The following is a 25,931-nucleotide window of genomic DNA, read 5'->3' on the forward strand; positions in this document are numbered from 1 at the left end:
GAGTTCCCACATATGCTGAGCACTTGTTGGCTGCTTTTTCTTCGCTCTGTGGTCCAACTCATCCTAAACCATCTCAATTGAGTTGAGGTCGGGTGATTGTGGAAGCCAGGTCATCTGATGCAGCACTCCATCACTCTCCTTCTTGGTCAAATAGCCCTTACACAGCCTGTACGTGTGTTGGGTCATTGTCTTGTTAAAAACAAATGATAGTCCCACTAAGCGCAAACCAGATGGGAAAGCGTATCGCTGCAGAATGCTGTGGTAGCCATGCTGGTTAAGTGTGCCTTGAATTCTAAATAAATCACAGACAGTGTCACCAGCAAAGCACCATCACACCTCCTCCATGCTTCATGGTTGAAACGACACATGCGGAGGTCATCTGTTCACATACTCTGCGTCTCAGAAATACACGGCAGTTTGAGCTGTTCTTGCCATAATATGGACTTGGTCTTTTACCAAATAGGGCTATCTTCTGTATTCCATCCCTACCTTGTCACAACACATTTGCTCAAACACATTAAGAAGGAAAGAAATTCCACAAATGAACTTTTAACAAGGTACACCTGTTCATTGAAATGCATTCCAGCTGACTACCTCCTGAACCTAGTTGAGAGAATGCTAAGAGCGTGCAAATCTGTCATCAAGGCAAAGGGTGGCTACTTTGAATAATCTAAAATATAAATTTTGATTTGTTTAACACTTTTTTTGGTTACTACATGATTCCATTTTGAATTCAGGGTGTAACACAAGAAAAGGCTGAATAGGTCAAAGGGTATGAATACTTTTTGAAGACGCCGTATTATTTGTATCTTTTGAGATCTGGCTGCGGACCCCTTGGGTACCTTCATGGGAACCCCTGATATACAGTATGAGATGCCCTGATATACAGTATGAGATGCCCTGATATACAGTATGAGATGCCCTGATATACAGTATGAGATGCCCTGATATACAGTATGAGATGCCCTGATATACAGTATGTTTAATTGATATTGCTGTGTTCTTTATTCTCTTGCTATCGGACGACTTTTCTCCAGTTCTCACAGGTAGGTCTCACGTGTGTTTGATTTCCAACCTTCACCGTTCGCGTCTAAGAAGTGCCAGTTGGGGTACCAATGTGCTATGACAAGAAAGTAAATCAAACAGAAAATCTTGTGTCTTTATCGTCGCGAGGTTGAGTTGCTCAGAGTTTGATGAACATTTACAGGGTAATAGTCACTCCTCAAACTGTTCTTGCTGCTGAAATTGATATCCTTTTAACCCAGCTAACAATTGTAGGGAGAGAGAACGTTTTTGTAATGTTACCCGTAATGTTCCTGTGATGTTTGAAAAAATGTTAGCCAAAACCTCCTGAGAATCTATTTAGCATGTTTTAGAGGTAGGAGAGCATTCCCTTGATGTCAAACAGAACATGGCTACCATGTTCTCACAATATACAGTATTAATGCAAAAACATTCGTGTCCAGTTTTCTGAGGGTTAGGAGAATATTCCATCAACATCACTCCAAGCATACACAGAACATGGTTGCTATGTTCTCAGAATATAATATATTATTGTTCAAGACATGTTTCATGGCAACGTTGGAAGAACATTCATGGGTCCAGTTTTCTGAGGTTTAGGAGAACATTCCATCAATGTCACATGAAACAAACACAGAACATGGTTGCCATGTTATCAGAATATCTACTCAACAAAAATATAAATCAAATCAAATCAAATTTTATTTGTCACATACACATGGTTAGCAGATGTTAATGCGAGTGTAGCAAAATGCTTGTGCTTCTAGTTCCGACAATGCAGTAATAACAAGTAATCTAACTAACAATTCCAAAACTACTGTCTTGTACACAGTGTAAGGGGATAAAGAATATGTACATAAGGATATATGAATGAGTGATGGTACAGAGCAGCATAGGCAATATACAGTAGATGGTATCGAGTACAGTATGTACAAATGAGATGAGTATGTAAACAAAGTGGCATAGTTTAAAGTGGCTAGTGATACATGTATTACATAAGGATACAGTCGATGATATAGAGTACAGTATATACGTATGCATATGAGATGAATAATGTAGGGTAAGTAACATTATATAAGGTAGCATTGTTTAAAGTGGCTAGTGATATATTTACATCATTTCCCATCAATTCCCATTATTAAAGTGGCTGGAGTTGAGTCAGTGTCAGTGTGTTGGCAGCAGCCACTCAGTGTTAGTGGTGGCTGTTTAACAGTCCGATGGCCTTGAGATAGAAGCTGTTTTTCAGTCTCTCGGTCCCAGCTTTGATGCACCTGTACTGACCTCGCCTTCTGGATGATAGCGGGGTGAACAGGCAGTGGCTCGGGTGGTTGATGTCCTTGATGATCTTTATGGCCTTCCTGTGACATCGGGTGGTGTAGGTGTCCTGGAGGGCAGGTAGTTTGCCCCCGGTGATGCGTTGTGCAGACCTCACTACCCTCTGGAGAGCCTTACGGTTGAGGGCGGTGCAGTTGCCATACCAGGCGGTGATACAGCCCGCCAGGATGCTCTCGATTGTGCATCTGTAGAAGTTTGTGAGTGCTTTTGGTGACAAGCCAAATTTCTTCAGCCTCCTGAGGTTGAAGAGGCACTGCTGCGCCTTCTTCACGATGCTGTCTGTGTGAGTGGACCAATTCAGTTTGTCTGTGATGTGTATGCCGAGGAACTTAAAATCTATAAACGCAACATGCAATGATTTTACTGAGTTACAGTTCATATAAGGAAATCAGTCAATTGAAATGAGATAATTAGTCCCTAATCTATGGATTTCACATGACTGGACACAGGCCCACCCACTTGGGTGCAAGACCCACCCACTGGGGAGCCAAGCCCAGTCAATCAGAATTAGCTTTTCCCCACAAAAGGGTTTTATTATAGACAGAAATACTCCTGTTTCATCAGCTGTCCGGGTGGCTGGTTTGAGACAATCCCTCAGGTGAAGAAGCCGGATGTGGAGGTCCTGGGCTGGCGTGGTTACAAATTATCTGACATACTGCCAGATTATCTTAAAACAATGTTGAAGGCGGCTTATGCTAGAGAAAGGAACATTAAATTCTCTGGCAACTGCTCTGGTGGACATTCATGCAGTCAGCATGCCAATTGCACGCTCCCTCAAAACTTGAGACATCTGTGGCATTGTGTTGTGTGACAAAACGTCACATTTTAGAATACTTTTTTTGTACCCAGCACAAGGTGCACCTGTTTAATTAGTTTATTGATATGCCACACCTGTCAGATGGATGGATTATCTTGGCAAATGAGAAATACTCACAAACAGGGATGACATTTTTTTTTGCAATAATTTAAGCTTTTGGAACTTTCTGGGATCTTTAATTTCAGCTCATGAATCATGGGACTAACACTTTACATGTTGCATTTATATTTTTGTTCAGTATAAGTTGGACTCTCAAATGATTAGAACATTTAAACAAGTTAATCGGAGGATTTGCTCAAATTCCGAATTTGCTCAAATTGAGCTGTAATTTAATAGTTTTTATACAAAAAGCATAAGAATATTGATGTCTTGATTTTGTCTAAAATAATGGTAAGCAAAATCTGGCAAATTACTAAAGCACACTATCTTTAACCTTAATGTAAACTTGTATTGACATTGTTGTTTTTAGCTGTATATGTATTTTGAATGTTTTCAAAAATTGATTTGATTATTGGTGGATTTTTTTTTATTGTGCCCTAAAATTACAAAACGTTAACTTGAATTAACTGATTAACTCTGACAGCTAATAAACTCAGCAAAAAAATAAACGTCCCTTTTTCAGGACCCTGTCTTTCAAAGTTAATTTATAAAAATCCCAAAAAATTCACAGATCTGCGTGAACGTGCCTTTAGGCATGCTGCAAGGAGGCATGAGGACTGCAGATGTGGCCAGGGCAATAAATTGCAATGTCAATACTGTGGCATGCCTAAGACAGCGCTACAGGGAGACAGGATGGACAGCTGATGGTCCTCGCAGTGGCAGACCAGATGTAACAACACCTGCACAGGATCGGTACATCCGAACATCACACCGGCGGGGGCAGGTACAGGATGGCAACAACAACTGCCCGAGTTACACCCGGAACGCATAATCCCTCCAACAGTGCTCAGACTGTCCGCAATAGGCTGAGAGAGGCTGGACTGAGGGCTTGTAGGCCTGTTGTAAGGCAGGTCCTCATCAGACATCACCAGCAACAACGGGTGGGCACAAACCCACCGTCGCTGGACCAGACAGGACTGGGAAAAAGTGCTCTTCACTGACAAGTCACAGTTTTGTATCACCAGGGGTGATAGTCGGATTTGTGTTTATTGTCGAAGGAATGAGAGATACACCGAGGCATGTACTCTGGAGCGGGATCGATTTGGAGATGGAGGTTCTGTCATGGTCTGGGGCGGTGTCTCTCAGCATCATCGGACTGAGCTTGTTGTCATTGCAGGCCATCTCCACGCTGTGCGTTACAGGGAAGACATCCTCCTCCCTCATGTGGTACCTGTCCCGCAAGCTCATCCTGACATGGCCCTGCAGCATGACAATGCCACCAGCCATACTGCTCGTTCTGTGCGTGATTTCCTGTAAGTCAGGAATGTCCGTGTTCTGCCATGGCCAGCGAAGAACCCGGATCTCAATCCCATTGAGCACGTCTGGGACCTGTTGGATCGGAGGGTGAGGGCTTGGGCCATTCATGTCTCAGTTGTTGAATCTTATGTTCAAACAAATATTTACACGTTAAGTTTGCTGAAAATAAACGCATTTGACAGTGAGAGGACGATTCTTTTTTTGCTGAGTTTAAATACATTTCCAGTCAAAAGTTTGGACACACCTACTCATTCAAGGGTTTTCAAAACTATGAAATAACACATGTGGAATCATGTAGTAACTATGCAGTAACCACCCTTTGCCTTGATGACAGCTTTGCAAACTCTTGGCATTCTCTCAACCAGCTTCATGAGGTAGTCACCTGGATTGCATTTCAATTAACAGGTGTGCCTTGTTAAAAGTTAATTTGTAGACTTTTTTTCATTCTTAATGTATTTGAGCCAATCAGTTGTGTTGTGACAAGGTAGGGGTGGTATACACAATATAGCCCTATTTGGTCAAATACAAAGTCCATATTATGGCAAGACTAGCTCAAATAAGCAAAGAGAAATCACAGTCCATCATTACTTTAAGACATGGTCAGTCAATTCGTAAAATGTCAAGAACTTAGTTTCTTCAAGTGCAGTCGCAAAAACCATCAAGCGCTATGATGAAGCTAGCTCTCAGGAGGACAGCCACAGGAAAGGAAGACCCAGAGTTACCTCTGCTGCAGAGGATGTTTATTAGAGTTACAAGCCTCAGAAATTGCAGCCTAAATAAATGCTTCACAGAGTTTAAGTAACAGACACATCTCAACATCGACTGTTCAGAGGAGACTGCTTGAATCAGGCCATCATGGTCGAATTGCTGCAAAGAAACCACTACTAAAGGACACCAATAAGAAGAAGAGACTTGCTTGGGCCAAAAAACATGAGCCTCCAGGCTGTGTAAGGGCTATTTGACCAAGAAGGAGAGTGATGGAGTGCTGCATCAGATAACCTGGCCTCCACAATCACCTGACCTCAACCCAATTGAGATTGTTTAGGATGAGTTGGACCGCAGAGGGTAGGAAAAGCAGCCAAAAAGTGCTCAGCATATGTGGGAACTCCTACAAGACTGTTGAAAAAGCATTCTAGGTGAAGCTTGTTGAGAGAATGCCAAGAGTGGGCAAAGCAGCCATCAAGGCTCCTTTGAAGAATCTAAATATATTTTGATATGTTTAACACTTTTTTGGTTACTCTTTTATTGTGTTATTTCATAGTTTTGATGTCTTCACTATTATTCTACAATGTAGAAAACAGTAAAAATAAAGAAAATCCCTTGAATGAGTAGGTGTGTCCAACCTTTTGACTATATAGTGTGTGTGTGTGTGTGTTCTAGACACGATTCATTGGGACGCTGCAATGACATTCCTGTGTCCAAGAACGTTTCAAAAACATAGGACATTCTGTGATGATCCCCTGGAGGTTTTTGTCTAGTTCCTGGCTATTTCCAGGGGACGTCCCTTAAGACGTTTTTCGCCTGATGGTCCCAACGAAATGTTTTAAATAAACATGTTTCATTACACAGCACCCCTTGTTACTGATGCCGAGCCCATCAAGGCCCTGATTGGTGAACCACTGATCCATTGAACGCTATTTGTCTGTTGGCAAGGTTAGGGGCACCCACACTGTGCTTTCACAGTGTGGGTTACATATTTGACATTCATTATTACATTGTGCATGTATACAGTCATTATTATTCAACATGTCCCCACAACCGCTTGGTTCATGGCATTCCTTTGCACCCCAGTAGCTCTACTTGCACATTCATCTTCTGCACACCCGACCATTCCAGTGTTTAATTGCTATATTGTAATTACTTTGCCACCATGGCCTATTTATTGCCTTGCCTCTCTTTATCCTACCTCATTTGCACATGCGGTTTATAGATTTTTTCTACTGTATTATTGATTCTATGTTTGTTTTACTCCATGTGTAACTCTGTGTTGTTTTATGTGTCGAATTGCTTTGCCAGGTCACAGTTGCAAATGAGAACTTGCTCTCAACTAGCCTACCTGGTTAAATAAAGGTGAAATAAAATAAATAAAATTAAAAAATCAGATCATCCAGCTACGCCACCATGTCTGTAACCAGGCTTCCATCAACCTTTTGATGTGGATGAATTAACTGACGCATGAAAAAAGTCATGCCCGGGTTGATGGAAACAGAAAATGTCAGTACAATTTCATAATTGTCGAAAGACAATTTGTTCGTTCGGCATGGTTTAACCATCATATTCTAAACTTGGGAGTCACGCGATATGTTGTGTGGTCCTCCCACTACGATTCAGGAACGCATGCAGTTATTAGGCTGCAGATGAAATAAGTTATGTTGAACTTCACAGGGTGGTGAAAGTACACATTTATGAGCTTGATGCTGCTTTCCAATAAATATTGAGGGTTTTATTCTGGTGACGTGATTATCGATGCTTGGCTGAAGTTTGACAAGTAAACATGATCTTGCTTTTATCCATAATAGGCTAATCTTATCAGGCCAATCTTATCAGGCTAATCTTATCAGGCTAATCTTATCAGGCTAATCTTATCAGGCTAATCTTATCAGGCTAATCTTATCAGGCTAATCTTATCAGGCCAATCTTATCAAGCCAATCTTATCAGGCTAATCTTATCAGGGTAATCTTATCAGGCTAATCTTATCAGGCTAGTCTTAATAGGCTAATCTTAGCTAATCTTAATAGGCTAATTTTAGCTAATCTTAATAGGCTAATCTTAGCTAATCTTGTATCTACAAGCTGTTGGCTAGAGCACACGTGCCAAGACCAGAGTGGGCACATTTACCATTAACGCAACAGTGTTTGTGACCAAATCATCAGTAGAGTTGAAAATGTGATGGAAATACATTGAACTTTAGATTTTTATTCGTTACGTGAAAACTAAAGCGAAAAAGTACCTTTTAATGTGCACTACGTCATCACACACTGCTTTATATCTGCAACAAGTCCGTTTGGTGGAAACACACCACTGGTGGGAAAATGTCGATTTTTGAATATTTGCATGGAAATCTGTTACTAATTGGATAGAAACCTAGCTCATTTCTGATTTCATCTGATTTGCTACACTTTGCACTTTGAAGTAAATCTCAGCTCTGTTAAAAGTACACTCAAAAATATATGTATTTTTTTATCATAGTGATCAAGGACGATACATAGATTAGTGGCTCACCAATCAGAGCCTTGTCTGTCTTTGTAAAACAGTAACAAGGGTGACGGGTTATTTGGGAACATCAGGCAAACACCTTCAGGGATGTCTCCGGAACAAGCTTGGAACGAGACCAAAACCTCCAGGGGATCATGACAGAACACCCAATCTTTTAAACATTATTGGACACAATGTTTCCATGAAACGTGTCTAGAACATTAATACAGTATCTTATATTCAGAGAACATGGGAACCATGTTTTGTGTATGTTTAGGTGTGACTTTGATAGAATATTCTCCTAACCCTCAGAAAACAAGGCACATTAATATTCTTGCAACGTCCCATGAAACATGTCTATCACATTTAATAAGGAATTTTCTGAGAACATGGTAACCACATTCTGGCTAAGTTCTATTTGACATTAAAGGTCCAATGCAGCGGTTTTTATCTCTGTCAAATCATTTCTGGGTAACAATGAAGTACTTTACTGTGATTATTTTCAATTAAAATGGTAAAAAAAAAGAAACAAACGTAGCTTCTTAGCAAAGAGCAATTTCTCAAGCAAGAATTTTGCTTGAAGTGTCTAAGAGTGAGGAGAGAAACTGAAAACGACCTGTTATTGGCAGAGCGGTTTGGAACCGTGATGTCACAAGGCAGGCCAAAACTCCATCCCACCAACACAGGCTGATATTTCAGGCAGTCTTTTGAAACTGCTCTTACACTAAAAGAGCAGTATAATACTTTTCACAATTTCACATTATTTCTAACTTCATTGTGTGAATATATATATATACAGTATCAGTAAAAAGTTTGGACACACCTACTCATTCAAGGGTTTTTCTTTATTTGTACTATTTTCTACGTTGTAGAATAATGGTGACCTCGCCAAGCAGGCCAAAACTCCATACCACCAAAACAGGCTGAAATTTCAGGCAGTCTTTTCAAACTGCTGTTACACTAAATGGGAATGATAATTTTCACAATTTCAGTATTATTTCAACCTCATAGTGTGGACAGGTATATAAAACACATGAAAATCACGTTTTGGAGTGCACTGGGCCTTTAAGGGAATGGTCTCTTAGACGCAGTCCTTGCGCAACACTGAAACATTCATATGAAAATGTTAGGTAAGAACCTAATGAGACTTAAAGGAGAAGTTTTCTTTTTAACAGCCAAATCTCAATTTTTCATGTAAATGGGATATTATAGACGGTTCTAGACACCTTTTTTTGTGATTTCACTTGTTTTTGAGAAACTTACCCCAAACCGTAAATCACATCCTCACCCTAGTTGTGTAGTATGGGGGCCCTGAAAAAAACATGAACAAAGGCTCCAAAAACACCCAAATACATCCTTTTAGAAATGTCAAAGCACTCAGTGTTGTGATCCAGGTCTTTAGATGTTGTACACATGAAATTGTGTCATTCCATTTTCTGCAGCGTTATATTCCTTTTTTTGCGACTCGAGCCGTTTCCCCTATCCAGCTGTCCCATTCTCATCTAGCCTGCTGCTGCATGTAACTGCCAAAATAAAGGAAACACCAACATAAAGAGACTTAATAGGGTTGGGCCACCACGAGTCTACAGAACAGGTTCAAGGCACCTTGGCGTAGATTTTACATCTGGAACTTTTTGTGTGGAAGCACCCCATGCTTTCAATATACTTTGTATCCCTTATTTGCTCAAGTGTTTCCTTTATTTTGGCAGCTACATGTCTAATGGACAGAGAGGGATCGCTCGAGTCGCAACAAAATGGAATATAACTTGCAGATAGGGTTCGGAATGACCTGCATCACTATATACTGAGAGCTTTGCCGTTTCTAAAAGGACGTATTTGAGTGTTTTTGGATCCTTTGTTCAGGTTCTTTTTCAGGGCCCCCATACTACACAACAAGGATGAGGAAGTGATTTTCTGTTTGTGGTAAGTTTCTCAAAAACTATTGAAGTCACAAAAAAGGTGTCTGGTACCTTCTATAGCATACCATTTACAGTTGTAAATGTTATCTAAAGCTGTGGGAACGTTTGTTGTTAGCTGGTAATATCCTCTGGTGACCTCAGCCTCTCCGACACTCCTGTTGTAACTGAGGGCTACAGAGCCTGGGAAGATCCATAGTGTGGACTCTCAGAGGAAAAAAGGGGGTAGATGTAATTCACTTCCCATGCCAAACCTATAGTGTAACAGGAAATGAAGATAGGAGCGATGTAACTGAAAGGATGACGTATAAACCATGATGGGAAGGGAATATTTTGCTAAATAACGCTAGACTACATTGATATAATAATCATACTTTCCATCAAGGATGGTAAACTCAGGACATTATATATGTAGCCTCAGCTAGAAAGAAAGTTGAAAAATAAACAAAAACATACAGTGACTATAAATACTGTTCCATGAATGAGAGAAAGGAGGTACAACACAGCTATGGGGAGTTTGTGGGTGCATAACGTTCAGAGGTACATCAGATTGGATCTTTCAGGTGCCAGACCTGTCCCTGCTCCTGGGACAACAGGTCCCTGCGCTCCAGGAGCTGCCACGGGTCCCCGCCTAAAGGCGAATTATCTCCGCGAACCAAGGTTGTTTGGGTCAACGGGAGCCATAAGGATCAACGCCGCACCCTCCCTATCGTGGGCTGAATCAGTTCCACGGGGGAAATGCGTAAAGGAGGTTCCGAGGCCACTGGTGCACAAGAGCATCCATACCCAATTGAGTATTCAGGTCCCTTATTGCGAAAAACAGCCAACAATGTGCGTTTTCTCGTGATACAGAAAGATCTGTCAGCCCTGCCCGGGGAGATGCATCACCCGGAGCGAGGGAAAGTGCGCTCCACAGTAGTAGGGAACAGGCCAAGGATAAGAGTGTGCGAGACCGCACCCCTCGCTGTCTGTTGATGCACCCCTCGCACCCCTCGCACCCCTCGCTGTCTGTTCTCGTGATACAGAAAGATCTGTCAGCCCTGCCCGGGGAGATGCATCACCCGGAGCGAGGGAAAGTGCGCTCCACAGCAGTAGGGAACAGGCCAAGGATAAGAGTGTGCGAGACCGCACCCCTCGCTGTCTGTTGATGTATGCCACCACTGTCCCGCTGTCGGTCCTCACCAGCATATGCCAGCCTGCCAACAATTTGAGAAAGCACTTGAGTACTCTATCTACACTGTCAAAAGCTCCAGGTAAATGATGTGCACCGAGTTTTGCGACACTGTCCACAACCCCAGAATTGAACTGCCCACGCACAGCGCACCCCGCCCTCGGGCAGATGCGTCTGTCTTTATCTCCTTGCGGGATATAACTGGACCCATGGAGGTCCCCAGCAACAACAGCCGTGGGTCCCTACGCCCATAGGCATGATGGGGACACCCGGAGTGACCGGAGAGGTTGCATCAGCAACAGCCCGGGGGGAACCACGGCTATCATATAAGCCGTCATCCACAATAGGCGCAGGCACTGTGTGTGACCTAGCTGAAATTGGGCCAAGCAAAATCGGAATCTGGCCTCCCTTTGCGTGGACAAGAATGCACGATTCTCAACTGAGTCTAACTCGAGACCCAGAAATGGAATGCGAGATGGAGATAAACAGCTCTTCTCTTGATTCATTATGAGACTGAACATGGGAAACCAGCATGGATGTGTGTAACAGCACCTGCTACCTCGACTCTGCTACCATCAGCCCCAGATACCACATAGGTGCCAAACCTGCTTCCACAACTTTGGTGAAAGTGTGAGGCGAGAGGGAACGCACGGAAGGGAGGACCAGAAACTCGTACACTACAGCCTCGAAATGGAACCTCAAGGAACTTTGTGTGATATGGCCATATGAAAGTATGGGTCCTTGTGGTTGATGGAGGTGAACCAATCGCCTGGGCGCACTGACTGTAATAACCGGCTGTTCCTGAGCATTCGGAATTTGTGGTCTGAGGTGCTTGTTTAGGGCACGAAGGTCTAAAATAGGACGTAGGAACCACTTTGACAAAAACGTGTGGGATGCACAACTAATTGTAGCCTGTACCCCAATGTCACTGTTTGCATATTCCAGGGTGACACTGCACATGCGAGCCACTGGTCGACACAGACAGCAAGTCTCCCATAAAGTCTGTACTGGGGGAACATGGTTATTTTTTCATTTCCACCATTCTCGACAACTGTGTATCTGACTGGGGGGGGGAGGGGCTCTTTTAATTCTGCTCCCATGTGGAGGACACGTCACTCTTGACACCGTGGAACTTTGGGTAGAAACAATGTGTTTAAGTGCCAACATTTGCCTGAAGACAAGTCCACTCTGGGTTCCGGGGCTTAGCCTAACAGTGACGAACCCTGATTGGCCATTGTCACAGCGAACATCTGGGGAGGGGGGAAAGGGGGGACCCCAGCCCGTGCCACCTCCCCTATCTTCACGCTATGTGCGTGGGAGCTGAACACATAAAAAAAATATATATATAATAATAAATACATAAAAAAAAGCTGTGGGCAAGCCACTGTTACTGAAACCGTCCCTTCTTCTCGCACACAAGCTGACCCGAGTGGGGGCAGTCGGAGCATGCACCGCGTCGAGACATACCAGACAACAAAACGCCAGTATAGCCTTCGTTGCTTTGGTTGCGTTAGCCATCGTAGTAAGCCAGGCTAAACAGGCAGAAGAATAACAGAATCAGTACGAAACTCACAAAACCAGTTCCAAAGATTTAACACACAACATCCAGGAGGATGAGCCATGCCCTCCTTAAGTGGAATTGTTAAGTTGGAGCAAAGCCTGATAGATTTTGCGTTCCCATGTTTATTTAAAGAGTGCGTGAAACTTGTTCTGCTCATCTCGTGGTGAAGAGAGGAAGAATTGAAGGAATGAATCCGTGCCTTTGGGTATATCACCTGTGGAACGCGGAGCTTCCGGTGAGGCTCGGTGTTTATTGGCCTTGTCAGGCGTGATTCCAATGTTTTTCAGTAAAGGGTGCAAGCACGTGCAAACTCCCCATAGATGTGTTGTACTGAGTTGACCGACGGAAAGAGAACCAGCAGACACTGTACCCCTCAGGACTTTGGTATTGGTTTAAAGTGTGTTGTTTGTGTTGTGTTGTGTGTTAGGACCTCAGCGATGAGCTCCAGTCGCCGCCGGTGATGTGTGTGAACGGTCCTGAGGACAAGATGTTCCGGAGCCAAAGCGCAGACATCACACTGTCTTCTGAGAAGGAGCGCATTAAAAAGATGCTTTCTGAAGGGTAACCCACTTATACACGCTCTTGTCCTCAGCGTTTCACTCAAGCCAGGGTTCGTTTTCATTGTCTGAAAGTACACCGAATGTTTTGTGGAAATGTTCTTGGTCTCAAACCCGACTGTTCCATTTTAGAAGGTAAGATAATTGGTTTGGATCTCAAAGGTTCACACACGAAAACAGAGCTTTGGTAAAGAGGATTTTCCAGTCGTTGCTTGAGTTCTGATGGCCTGTTTTGATTACGCTTTCCCCATTGAATAGAGCTGCTTATGGGACACATGGTCCAGACAAGAGCAAGGGGGAGTGTAGCAAAGCTAATGTGCTGACTCACACAAAGAGAGAGAAGGTTGCATATTACCCTGCTATTCAGTGGCCCATTCTACTCACTCTGCTTTTGTCCCTGTTGCCCATTACACTGTTGTACATTATCACTACACAATGCAACTTTTATGGTTGCTATGGTGAGTTCTAACGATTGGATAATGTCTCGCTTTCTAATGGTGAAATTACATGGCATCTAAGGGCACAGGATCATGGAGCAGGAACATATTTAATGGACCAATTTCACAAATTTTACCCAAGAGTTGGTAAAGTACGGACAGTCTTGGTTACCGAGCGTTATCATTAAGCCCTTCTCCACCGTGTAGTGAATGTCGCCTCAAATCTGTTCCATTCCTGAGAGGTCAGATGATGTTTGCCTGAGGTCTCGTACGATGTCTTCCAGGTCTATCTGCGAGATGAACCTGGAGGCAGAGCTCTTCACCCTGCAGGACAGTAACTCCAAGCTGGTGGCGGCGCTACATGAAGCTAACAATAATGTGGAGCAGTGGAAGAAGCAGCTAGTTGCCTACCAGGATGAAACCGAGAGGCTACGAGACCAGGTGAGTGTTGTCACCATGAAAGATCCACCAGATCGCTTTGCTTTCTTTGATCTAGAACTATGGACGCCATTGTCAGATGGGTGAATCCATTTGAATTCCATCACTTTTTGACAGCAGCCCTTTTGATTGAAACAAAACGTTCCATACACGTTTGCCCATGGAAGAAGTGGTCAGAAAGGGACTTTTTGGACCTGAATGCCAAAACATTCAGGAGATAGAGGTGCTCAAAGTTTTCCCATTTTGAAAAAACCCACTATATCATGTGTTCATCACTGGAAAAGATAAACGGTTGAGTTTGATAGAATTTAAAAGCTTCTAAACATGGTGGTCAAACTATTTTATAGTTTCTTGATAAAAATGTTTTTTTTTTTTATATTATGTCATTTTATTTTTACCTTTTAATATCAATTATCTAAAAACGCATAAACTTCATAACTTCATATTGATATGTTGTAGCTTAGACCCTATTTCACGTCATTTGTGTTTTTTGTGTTGTGCCCGCCATCGGTTGAGACACAACGTGCTCTTGAATACACGATGGGTGCATTTCAATCATAGAAATAGGATGCATAGAATGGACCTATCCCTTCAGACCACTGCAATTTATCTGGTACCCCATTTAAATGTACATTTGATTGAAATTGTAACTTCTAATGACTACCACCATGGCCACCCACCGTCGAATGTCAATTTAAATGGTCATGTGTAATCTATCTATATTCCCAGATATTCCCATTCAAGTTAACATTGAACATTCTGATGTCTGGACCTCCAAACATCTTTATGGTACTATTTGAACATTTGTCAGCCAAAACATGACACTCACCCTGTATTCAAGATCATGTTGTGTCTGATGGCAGGCAAAACACAAAAACTTTCGATAAAATAAGTAAAAATAGGGTCTAAACTACAACATATGCAAATATGAAAAGAAACAATGGGCAAATATGTATGGAAGTTAATACATTTAAATAGATTTGCCCATACCCGTTCCCACAAATGCTGAGTGGACCTAATCTCAGTGGAATCATGGGTAAATGTTAAAGTTCAATGTAATTACGCAAGTGCATGCAACCGTTCAAGAAAACAGAATTGTGAAAAATACATTGGTAGAATGTAAAGATATGTTACATTTACAGTTGTAGAATGTAAAGTACAATTAAATACTCGACCATGATGAAGATTTGAAGTTATTTTCATGTGCTTAATACCTCACCTCACTTTTCGCTCACACCATAAATATCTCCATGCTGTGACCGTGAGGTCACATTTTGATAGTTAAGGTCTGATTATCAACGCCAGTGCTGTAAAATTCTGCATCCAGAATCGAGACAGAAGGCGGTGGGGCCAGAGTAGCAGCAAAGCCTTATTCAAACATGAACAGGTGATGAGTCACCGCCGCTGATAATGACAACGTTTGAAAGTCTCCGACATGCCCTTTCCCTGCTGGGGAGGTCATGTAAGTTTTGATTGGGTCATCGTTTTTCAGACAATGGGTTTTCGTTTTAGTCTTTGGAGAAAAGGGAAAGGACTGTTGGTAGCTCACATTATCATCTTTTGACAACACTGGCCTTAAGAGGCTGCAGACCTTTTCCCTGAAGCTTTAATCGAGGTGTGTTGGTTGGTTTGGATTACGGGGCACCCCTTGCAGTATGTTAAACATGCTCTTTGCATGTTCTCACTATCCCACCTATGTTTCTAAGGCAGGGGGTGTCAAACTAATTTTCCTGCGGGCCACATTTGGTCTTCACTGAGGTCCGGAGGGCTGCACTGAAATTTGTGTTATAAACTCAGCAAAAAAAGAAACGTCCTCTCACGGTCAACAGCGTTTATTTTTTAGCAAACTTAACATGTGAAAATATTGGTATGAACATAACAAGATTCAACAACTGAGACATTAACTGAACAAGTTCCACAGACATGTGACTAACAGAAATTAAATAATGTGTCCCCGAACAAGGGGGGGGGGGGGGGGGGGGGGGGGGGGGGTCAAAATCAAAAGTAACAGTCAGTATCTGGTGTGACCACCAGCTGCATTAAGTACCGCAGTGCATCTCCTCCTCATGGACTGCACCAGATTTGCCAGTTCTTGCTATGAGATGTTACCCCACTCTTCCACCAAGGCACCTGCAAGTTCCAGGACATTTCTGGGGGGAATGGCCCTAGCCTTCACCCTCCGATCCAACAGGTCCCAGACGTGCTCAATGGGATTGAGATCCGGGCTCTTCGCTGGCCATGGCAGAACACTGACATTCCTGTCTTGCAGGAAATCACACACAGAACGAGCAGTATGGCTGGTGGCATTGTCATGCTGGAGGGTCATGTCAGGATAAGCCTGCAGGAAGGGTATCACATGAGGGAGGAGGATGTCTTTCCTGTAACGCACAGCGTTGAGATTGCCTGCAATGACAACAAGCTCAGTCCGATGATGCTGTGACACACCGCTCCAGACCATGACGGACCCTCCACCTCCAAATCGATCCCGCTCCAGAGTACAGGCCTCGGTGTAACTCTCATTCCTTCGACGATAAACGCGAATCCGACCATCACCCCTGGTGAGACAAAACCACGACTCGTCAGTGAAGAGCACTTTTTGCCAGTCCTGTCTGGTCCAGCGACGGTGGGTTTGTGCCCACCCGTTGTTGCCGGTGATGTCTGGTGAGGACCTGCCTTACAACAGGCCTACAAGCCCTCAGTCCAGCCTCTCTCAGCCTATTGTGGACAGTCTGATCACTGAAGGAGGGATTGTGCATTCCTGGTGTAACTCGGGCAGTTGTTGTTGCCATCTTGTACCTGTCCCGCAGGTGTGATGTTCGGATGTACCGATCCTGTGCAAGTGTTGTTACATGTGGTCTGCCACTGCGCGGACGATCAGCTGTCTGTCCTGTAGCGCTGTCTTAGGCGTCTCACAGTACGGACATTGCAATTTATTGCCCTGGCCATATCTGCAGTCCTTAATACCTCCTTGCAGCATACTTAAGGCACGTTCACACAGATGAGCAGGGACCCTGTCAGTAGAAAGGCCTCTTTAGTGTCCTAAGTTTTCTTAACTGTGACCTTAATTGCCTACTGTCTTTAAGCTGTTAGTGATTTAACGACCGTTCCACAGGTGCATGTTCATTAATTGTTTATGGTTCATTGAACAAACATGGGAAACCGTGTGTAAACCCTTTACAATGAAGATCTATGAAGTTATTTGGATTTTTACGAATGATCTTTTTTTTGCTGAGTTCATTTCCTTGCCGTCCAAATTAGTAAACTTTCCTCTATCCATAGTTTTGGGAATTTTCTATGCTCGCTGACTATCCAGCTTTCGTTTCTGCGATTGGTAGCAACATGGAAAGAGTGAAGAGATTGTGTAAATCTAGATCCAATATAGTTCCGATTTGGTTTTAGTCATTTCAAATGTAGACTGAGGTTGAACCACAAAACAGACCGCATTGAAGTTTGACACAAGCTCTCAGGCAGGGTTTCCCAAACTCAGTCCTGCCCGATTCAATTAACCAACTCAAACTTCTTATCAAGGACCCCCAAAATAGTAGATCTCCCTACTAAGGTTTTTCTTTTGTAATATATATATTTCCACATATTTTCATGTGTAGACCTATAGGCTATAATATTGCTTTAATGAGTAGTAAATAATACAGGCTTCATACAGACATTGGTATGTCAAGTTCAAGGACTGTAATATTTGTAATATTCAAAGACCTCAATTATATATATATATTGTTATAGGCATAATACAACAACAACAAAAACTCCCAAAAAGTAGGCATTACCATTTTAAGAATAATGCATTTTCTATACTTTTCTAATGACATTATGCATTCAAATGATTATTACGTTCTAAAATATGTCAGAATAATGTGGACATAGATTGGATGTATGAATGGGAATTTGAATACTGGTTGATGTTGCAAGCTCATTAATAAAGTCTTATTTTTTTTATTTAACTAGGAAAGTCCGTTAAGAACAAGTTCTTATTTTCAACGACGGCCTAGGAACAGTAGATTAAATGCCCTGTTCAGGGGCAGAACGGCAGATTTTTACCTCGTCGGCTTTGGGTTTCGATCTTGTAACCTTTCGGTTTACTAGTCCAACGCTCTAACCACGAGGCTACCTGCCGCCTCATTAATAAAGTCTATGTGGCGGTAGCAGTAATCTCACCTTCGCCATTTGAGATGTTGGGTCATTGTATCCTGTTTTTAAAACAAGCAAGTGACCAAAAAGGAGATTCCTATTGTACTGTAACGCTATGTATGAAAAGTTAAAGCCAACATTCGATGTTGTCCTCATAAGAACCCCACATGGCTTTTACAACAACAACAGACCAGCACAGCATCCATCAACTGAGCAGCAGGCAAAACCTGATGCTAAATGAAATCACTGCATAGAAAAAAATATGATTGTCAGTGGCGGTGGATAGGAGAAACAGAAATATAAATAATATTACCCGACTTACAGGTAGGCTATAATAAAACCAATATTTAATTTATCGAAAAATAAAAGGACAGAATTTTTTTATTTTTAAATTTTCCGTGGACCTCCCCAGTTTGTAAACCCCCAGTTTGTAAACCCCTGCTCTAAGGCATTATTAGTCTGAATGCAGAGAATCTCATCCATCTGTGGCTTAGAGAGTACACATGGATTCCCATTTTACCTCTCACCCCTGAGATGTATTTGAGAAAGTATATAATACTGTTCTTAGTGAATATTCTGTGACGACTAGACAAGTGGATGATGAGACATTCTCCAATGCATCATTGCTAGCTGGGTCCAGTAAATGTAAAAGCTTTATCTATTTTTTCCAGTTCTATGTCATCAATATCTGTTCAGGGTCGCTGGCTGCTAAGTACTGAGTCACTAGGGGATTTGCTGGCTCCAAGCCTGTTGGTGAAATCCTTTGGATACATTAACCTTTGGATTCGACCACTTCAATGGTTTGAGTGGTGCAAGCTTATAATGTCTAGCCAGAGAACATTGATCCCCACAATTATTTGACCACTTCATGCAGTGTTTCACTGCACTGTGGATATACATCAACAGACCCAGACGACTACGATCCTCCCCGTCTTTACATTAATCGTCCTCGAAAAAGGCAAGCCATCCAGGTCTAGTGGACCAAGATCTCTCGCTTTTTTTGATCTGAATTGGGCGACCAGGTGGCTGAAAATGGTTCACGTCTCCTGGGGGTGGAAGAGAGAGGGGTTTGTAGGACAGCGATATCCTACTTTCAATGCCCTAGTTAGGAGAAAAATGAAAAATCACCAGAGGGAGCTGGCAGCTATCTGCCCCCCCCCCCCCCCTCCTCCACCATACACAGTTAAAAATAATCCAGCCTCTCTCAAGACAGAGACCTTTTAGAGGTCTCTTTTTTAGTTTAGCTCCTATTTTACAGGCTGAGTTAACACTGCAGTGAGGTTTCAATTCCCCGTTACCTGATCATGGTGGTGTCTCGGTCCTTGGCTGGCGCAATAAAGGCAGCAGCCTTGGCCATGGTAAAGGGGGATCAGGGGGATGTTGTATGCTGTGTGTATTATTGAGACCACAATATCTGATCCTCGCAGAAGGCATTATGCCTTTGACTTTATCATCCAATGAGAGATATTTACTTTGTTAAGTACTCTGTACTAGAGCTTTGTTGCTTGCCAGTTTTTGCATTTGGGGCTTTGTACTGTTGTATATGTTTCGTGTGTATGACTTATTGTTTGGTTAGCAAGAGATGCTGCTTTTTTTGCATGTCTATGAACAGTATTTTTAGGGGGCACTGCTGTTACTTAATTGGGTTGAAGAGGGATAATGGTTTGGATTGGGGGGGTATCCTGTGGGAATTATCCAGGTTGAAAGATGGCAGGGTTCCTCACTTTTCCTGTATAACCAAGGACATTTTTATCCACAGATGGGGGAAAGGGTTTTGTATTTTCCTTTACCTGCAGTGTGGTAAAACAAAGCCAAACGAATGGATTGTTCTCATTAACCTGTAAATATCAGGATATAGGATGGGACAAACGGAACAACTTCAATGACTAATTTCTCTAAACGGGAGGGGGGCATCACCTAATTCACTGGGAACACATTGCATAGGATGAAGAAACAATACTGCGAGCCGCAGCTCCATACTACTTGTCAGACACAGTGAACTGATACTATAAACGTGTTGTTGGGGTGGGATTGGCGTGAGGTGTGGGAGGTCCGTGAGTAGCTTTGGACCATTCCTTTGGATTCCTCATGTCTAACTCATTGTTAGAAAAAAGTTAGCTCCAAATCGGATGTTAGATACTATATTTATTGAATGTTATATGAATCCTATACATTAAACTAGCCAATTAGCGTGCAATACAATTATCTTATATTTCAACCAAATAATGTTGCAGTAATGCTAATCTGTTTCCAACATCAGAAACCGTTTCAGAACAATCTGAGATGGTGGGTGTCGAATTCCTCTTTCTTGTGCTTTTTGAGGTGGAAAGACCCTATTAAAGAGAAAAGATTCTGAAGGATTTGAATGACCACAACTGGGAATACACTGTAAAATGGCAGGGGCAAGCTGTAAAGACTAGGGATAATTCCTTTCTGGACTCAAGTATAGTACCATTCATGAGTCCAATCTATAGTGTCAACAAGAAAGTTGGACCCAGGGGTCCTGTCACACATGTCACAATAATGTTCCCGCTCCCTGTAGAGATCTGACAGGAGCTGCAGTCTCAAGTCTATGATCATTTCCCCTGGTCGTGACTGAAACCTCTCGTCTTTTGGCAGGTGGCTGATCTGGAGGCACATGGCGGACACGGCCCTAGTGACACGCTCAAAGACGAGTTGACTCGTTCTCTGGAGGAACTGGAGGCCCTGCTCAAGGCTAAAGATGAGGTCAGGGGGGCATGATATACACACAGGGGAAAAGGGAGGTATTGTAGGTACATTTATATGCCCTCCGGCAACAAGTGTAAGGCTGTTCTACTCATGCTTATGGATGAGGGTAGGGGGAAACGTTTCTAGATCAGACCAAGGCCGAGAGTAGCTGAGTTTAAATGTTTTAAATGGGATTTTATACCATTTTATAGATGGAGAACATAGTCTTATCACAAAGCTGGCAATTGAGATCAAATCAGTTGTGGTCTTTAAATGGAAGAAAGGCCAATGTGAACCTGTAACCTTCCTTTGTTTTGTGGTGCTGACGGCAAAGCTCCTTGGGCTAACTTGTGAATGATCATGCTTGTTTTCCAGGAAATCCACATTCTGCAGAACAAGAAAGAAGAATACCATGAGATGGAGCAGGAGAGAGAAGAGGCCATACACCGATTACAGGTAGACCTGCACACTGAAGAAGGCGCATTTGGTAAAACCTTTGCATGAGCAAGAACAAGAGACTGAAAAACAGCTGCTATCGCAAGGCCATCAGACTGTTAAATAGCCATTACTAGCCGACTACCACCCAGTTACTCAACCCTGCACCTTAGAGGCTGCCGCCCTTTGTACATAGACATGGAATCACTGGTTTAATAATGGAACACTGGCCACTTTAATAATGTGTACATACTGCTTTACTCATTTCATGTATATACTGTATTCTATTCTACTGTATTTTACTCAAATGCCACTCCGACATTGCTGGTCCTAATATTTACACAACCGTTCAAAAGTTTGGGGTCACTTAGAAATGTCCTTGTTTTTTGGAGAAAAAAAAATTGTCCATTAAAATAACATCAAATTGATCAGAAATACAGTGTCGACATTGATAATGTTGTAAATGACTATTGTAGCTGGAAACGGCAGATTTTGTATGGAATATCTTCATAGACGTACAGAGGCCCATTATCAGCAACCATCACTACTGTGTTCCAATGGTACGTTGTGTTAGCTTATCCAAGTTTATCATTTTAAAAGGCTAATTGATCATTAGAAAATTGCAATTACGTTAGCACAGCTGAAAACTGAGTATCTGGAGCATCAGCATTACAGGGTCAAAATGTCCAGAAACAAAGAACTTTCTTCAATAGTCAATTACAACATGAACAATGTCTACACTGTATTTCTGATAAATGTTATGTTATTTTAATGGACAAAAATTAGCTTTTCTTTCAAAAACAAGGACATTTCTAAGTGACCCCAAACTTTTGGACGGTTGTGTACATATTTCTTAATTCTATTCTTTTACTTTTAGATTTGTTTATTGTTGTGAATTGTTAGATATTACTGCAGTTGGAGCTTGGAACACAAGCATTTCACTACACCCGCAATAACATCTGCTAAATATGTGACCAATACAATTTGATTTGAACAACAAGCAAGTAGGATGCTCTGTGGTTTCTCAGGAGATGGAGATGCGTAACCTGGAGCTGGAGCGGCGGGTGCAGAACGTGGAGCAGAACCTGTCCGCCTCCCTGGAGGAGCGGGACCGCACGGAGAGTGAAGTGCAGAGGGCCATCGAGATCCTGGACGTCAAGATCTTTGACCTGAACGACCTTCGGCAGAGCCTGGTCAAGCTCATTGACAAATAGTGTGAAAGAGAAGAGGATGGGTCTCTTAGGGATGGCCAAATGCAAAGAGAGGAATTTGGAAAAGAGAACGAGCTGGTCCTCTCTTGCTGTAAAGCACAACACCACTTCTGCTGTGGGAAGATGGCTGCTCTGGGTCCTTACAGCAGCAGCAGCAGCACTGTACAGCTTGTTAAGCGTAGGTTGTGGTGTTACCTAGGCAGTGTGTCTGCTATGTCCGATGTTGTGCTGTAATTCATGTTGCTGTCTTAACATTCAAGGCAATAATCTAAATGCTAGACTGTTCATTTGAGATTAGGAATATTGTCATGAGAACAATAAGGAGATCATTAGGTGCTTGTAGATATAGTTTTCATACTTTTGAAATCAACTGATTTTATACAAAATTGGGAATGTAATGCGATAATGAGCAACGTGGATGATCTGTTAATTCTCCAGTGAGATGAGATAAAAAATGGTTTTGAGAGATCTTTCAGTGCAACCAAACTATGTATTTGGAAAGAAGCAGTACACAATGCAGAAAATAGATTTTTTTTAAATTTAAATGTGGTTGACAGCTATCACCTCATCAAATTAGAATACAACTCAAGAGAATTGGTATTGAAGAGGAAAATAAATTTGCCTTAATTGACAAATTATTCACTTTTTTTTTTTATACATCTGAGCAAAGTTAGTGAAAGTGTCAAGAGGCCGAAGGTTATGCCGCCGCAGTGGAGTTGACCTGTGACATGTTAACGATTCATGTATCCAATCAACTAAAACGCATACGTCAAAGAATGAGCGATGAGCGATCTGTAAAGAAACAAGGATTCACGGTACTGTTTTGGCACGTCAGCCGTCTCCGGGTTTGAGTTGTAGATATAGAAATGTGTTGGTACCATGGCATGCTGGTAGTAGTGTGATACAAGAGGTATGAAGCATGAGGGTATCTTGAATTCCTGTGAATGCTCCATCCATCTATGAACTAAAGACACCAAAGAGAGTGGAGTTCTCAAAGTAAGAGCTTTCGAAAGCTTGACTCGGCTTCTCCTGTGTTCATAGAATGTTAAAAGCTTAGATTAGTCCTGGTAATTAGGTAGATGATTTAGGCGATAAGAATTACATGTAAGTGCTTGCTCTTGCAATAAATCTATGTATAAATTAAGATTTGAGCGGTTGTCTCTAGCCAGATTGTCCAGTAATGAGATTTAATTGTTATAAATGTATCATTGACACTTGAATCAATTCATCTGATCAGTGGTTATTTCCCTCCAGCATCTACCAGTAATAGCAGTAGGTAGGGCTTAATGTTTAGCTTAGAGACAATACTATATGCCTTATGTGAGTGGCTGTATTTGCATTTACTGTTAAAGAATGCCTGATGAAATTGCAAGTTTAATTGCACATATGATATTTAGATCAAGGCACACAAGTGGAGCAAAATGTTGCATTTTTAATGAGCCTTGTTCAAAGAAATTGTATTAAAAAATAATAAAGGACATGGAATAATCAGAAAATTTGCCTTGTTCTGTATAGTAAGTCAAGGTTTATGGCAGCATGAATGACAGTCCTCCCCTTTTCCAATTCAATTTTATTATTATTGAAAACATTGACAAAAGAGAATGCTAGTTTACTTCAGCTTCTTCTTGGGGCGCAGGTTGCTGGTGTGCCCACACTTTTTTTTGCGGCAGTTGACTGCACGGGGGTGAAGACGTGCGTAGCATCTGAAATGCAGAGAGCACCAACATCCTCAATGATAAGACCCCAAGCTCCACACAGACATGGATCAGTAGATGGCTGCGACTTGGTGGACATTTTTATTTCGTCTTCAGTTAAATGGAAGCAGACATACTTGCGGCAGATCATTTTGTCACAGTTGTATTTCTGCGCCAGCTGTCTCAGGGAAGGCTCGATGATACCTCCTCTCAGACGCAGGACGAGATGAAGAGTGGACTCTGGGAAGCAAAGTGGTGACACGTGAACAAAATGACACAGTATTCTTTATTTCATTGTATTTGAAATAAAGGATGGTCCACTCCATAACCACTTGCCACTGTGTTCCATGGAGTATCACAAAATGTGTTTCTAAACGTTGGACATTTGAACTAACATTGTATTTATATAAACATTTCAATAATGTAGGAGACAATAAACCTGCTAACATGTGATCTGTGAATATTACAGCATGCATACCATTGGACAGAAGGTCCACATGTTCCCATGGACTATGAAGAGATGATATAAGCCTCAATGCCATGATTAGGGTAAACACTGAAGACTGAGCAATTGTCCGTCATGGTCTGAACAAACAGCATTATTGATAATTGGATTTGTCAAGTAGTACCTTTCTGAATGTTGTAGTCTGACAACGTGCGGCCATCCTCCAACTGTTTACCAGCGAAGATGAGTCGCTGTTGGTCAGGAGGAATACCTGAAAGGGTAAACAGCAAACATATGTATGTTTGGCAGAAACCATCCACATGTACCCCAAATTAAGTAGTTGCCCATATACAAAGATCTAATGTGGATTTTAGAAGGATAGAAAGATTTAGAGAGGGAAAGCCTGGGCTCTCCAACCCTGTTCCTCTCCTCCTGTAGGTTTTCCCTCCAACCCCAGTTGTAACTAAATTGATTCAGTTTTATCAACCAGTTAATTATTAGAGAAGGGTGCGCTAGATTAGGGTTGGTGTGAAAACGTACAGTACAGTAGCTCTCCAGGAACATGTTTGACAGCCTTGGGGTAAACTGATCCTAGATCTGGGCCAAGCAACGTTTGCTGAGATTGATTTACCTTCTTTGTCTTGAATCTTGGCCTTCACATTCTCGATAGTATCACTGGGTTCCACCTCAAGGGTGATGGTTTTACCCGTCAAGGTTTTCACAAAGATCTGCATATTTGATGGCTGTAGTAGAAATAAGGCGGGGGTTGCATTTATTAAATTGACAGTAGTTGCTTGTTTCGCAAACAAAGCAAGGACAGTTTCCTAGAAAAATATTAATCCTAGTGAGAATATCTACGTAGCTTTATCATGCGTCTGTCTGGGAAATAAGCAGGCTACTAGTTTCATACATCTAGCGTTAACGTTACTAGTTAACGTCAGCTAGCTAATGAAAAACTGGCAAGGATTGTCAGCTTGGTCCGGGCTGTTTAGTTAACTACGTGTCTGAATAACGTTATAGTAGTTTATTTAACCAGTCACTCGTCTGATAACTATTCCTAGATAACATGATTATCATGCTTTAAATATTCGTAATATGGCTGTTGGCTTAGCTCATTTGGACATGGCACACTGGGCCACGGGTGTTAGCAAGCTAGCCATCAGCTAATGTTAGCCCACTAGCCAACCACCTGTTCTCACACACAGTGGAGCTATCAACCAGTCAGTTTCAGATATCTAGACACATAACTGCTGATAGCCGATCCTCAACATATATTCATAACGGGGGCTATATTGACGCTTTAGCTAGCTGGTTAAACAACTCACCGTCAAACACCACTGCTGGCTTCAGGAGAACAGAACATCAGGAACTTGAACGTGTTCTTCCTTCTAACATATCATGCACAGTTATCGCCATCTACTGGTCTGGAG

At 42.2% G+C, this 25,931-nt stretch overlaps 2 protein-coding genes across 2 annotated transcripts in view; one reads left to right on the forward strand and one right to left on the reverse strand.

Moving 5' to 3' along the window:
• The window catches only part of LOC110530137 (homer protein homolog 3), a 35,969-nt gene extending 12,111 nt beyond the window's left edge, over positions 1 to 23,858 (forward strand). The window contains exons 7-11 of the mRNA XM_021612980.3: positions 12,860 to 12,993; positions 13,711 to 13,867; positions 20,627 to 20,734; positions 21,092 to 21,172; positions 22,180 to 23,858. Coding sequence (XP_021468655.1) covers positions 12,860 to 12,993; positions 13,711 to 13,867; positions 20,627 to 20,734; positions 21,092 to 21,172; positions 22,180 to 22,365 — 666 coding nt within the window. The 3' untranslated portion in view covers positions 22,366 to 23,858. The remainder of the gene's footprint in view (positions 1 to 12,859; positions 12,994 to 13,710; positions 13,868 to 20,626; positions 20,735 to 21,091; positions 21,173 to 22,179) is intronic.
• Positions 23,859 to 23,917: 59 nt separating this feature from the next.
• Positions 23,918 to 25,931, reverse strand: LOC110530139 (ubiquitin-ribosomal protein eL40 fusion protein). The gene is made up of 5 exons (XM_021612981.3): positions 25,827 to 25,931; positions 25,133 to 25,244; positions 24,686 to 24,772; positions 24,194 to 24,296; positions 23,918 to 24,065 (listed from the first exon to the last, which is right to left on the reverse strand). The coding sequence occupies exons 2-5, from the start codon at positions 25,233 to 25,235 to the stop codon at positions 23,972 to 23,974; spliced, it is 387 nt and encodes a 128-aa protein (XP_021468656.1). The 5' UTR covers positions 25,236 to 25,244; positions 25,827 to 25,931; the 3' UTR covers positions 23,918 to 23,971.

This window comes from Oncorhynchus mykiss, chromosome 8 (genome assembly GCF_057628025.1).
Source record: "Oncorhynchus mykiss isolate SJ-2025 chromosome 8, ASM5762802v1, whole genome shotgun sequence".
In the NCBI taxonomy this organism is placed as follows: Eukaryota; Metazoa; Chordata; class Actinopteri; order Salmoniformes; family Salmonidae; genus Oncorhynchus; species Oncorhynchus mykiss.

Coding starts and splice junctions, on each gene's coding strand:
- LOC110530139 (XM_021612981.3), bottom strand. CDS start 25,235: ATGCAGATCTTTGTGAAAACCTTGACGGGTAAAACCATCACCCTTGAG. Junction 24,773..25,132: donor CAAGATTCAAGACAAAGAAG/GTAAATCAATCT, acceptor TTACCCTTTCAG/GTATTCCTCCTGACCAACAG. Junction 24,297..24,685: donor AGACTACAACATTCAGAAAG/GTACTACTTGAC, acceptor TTTGCTTCCCAG/AGTCCACTCTTCATCTCGTC.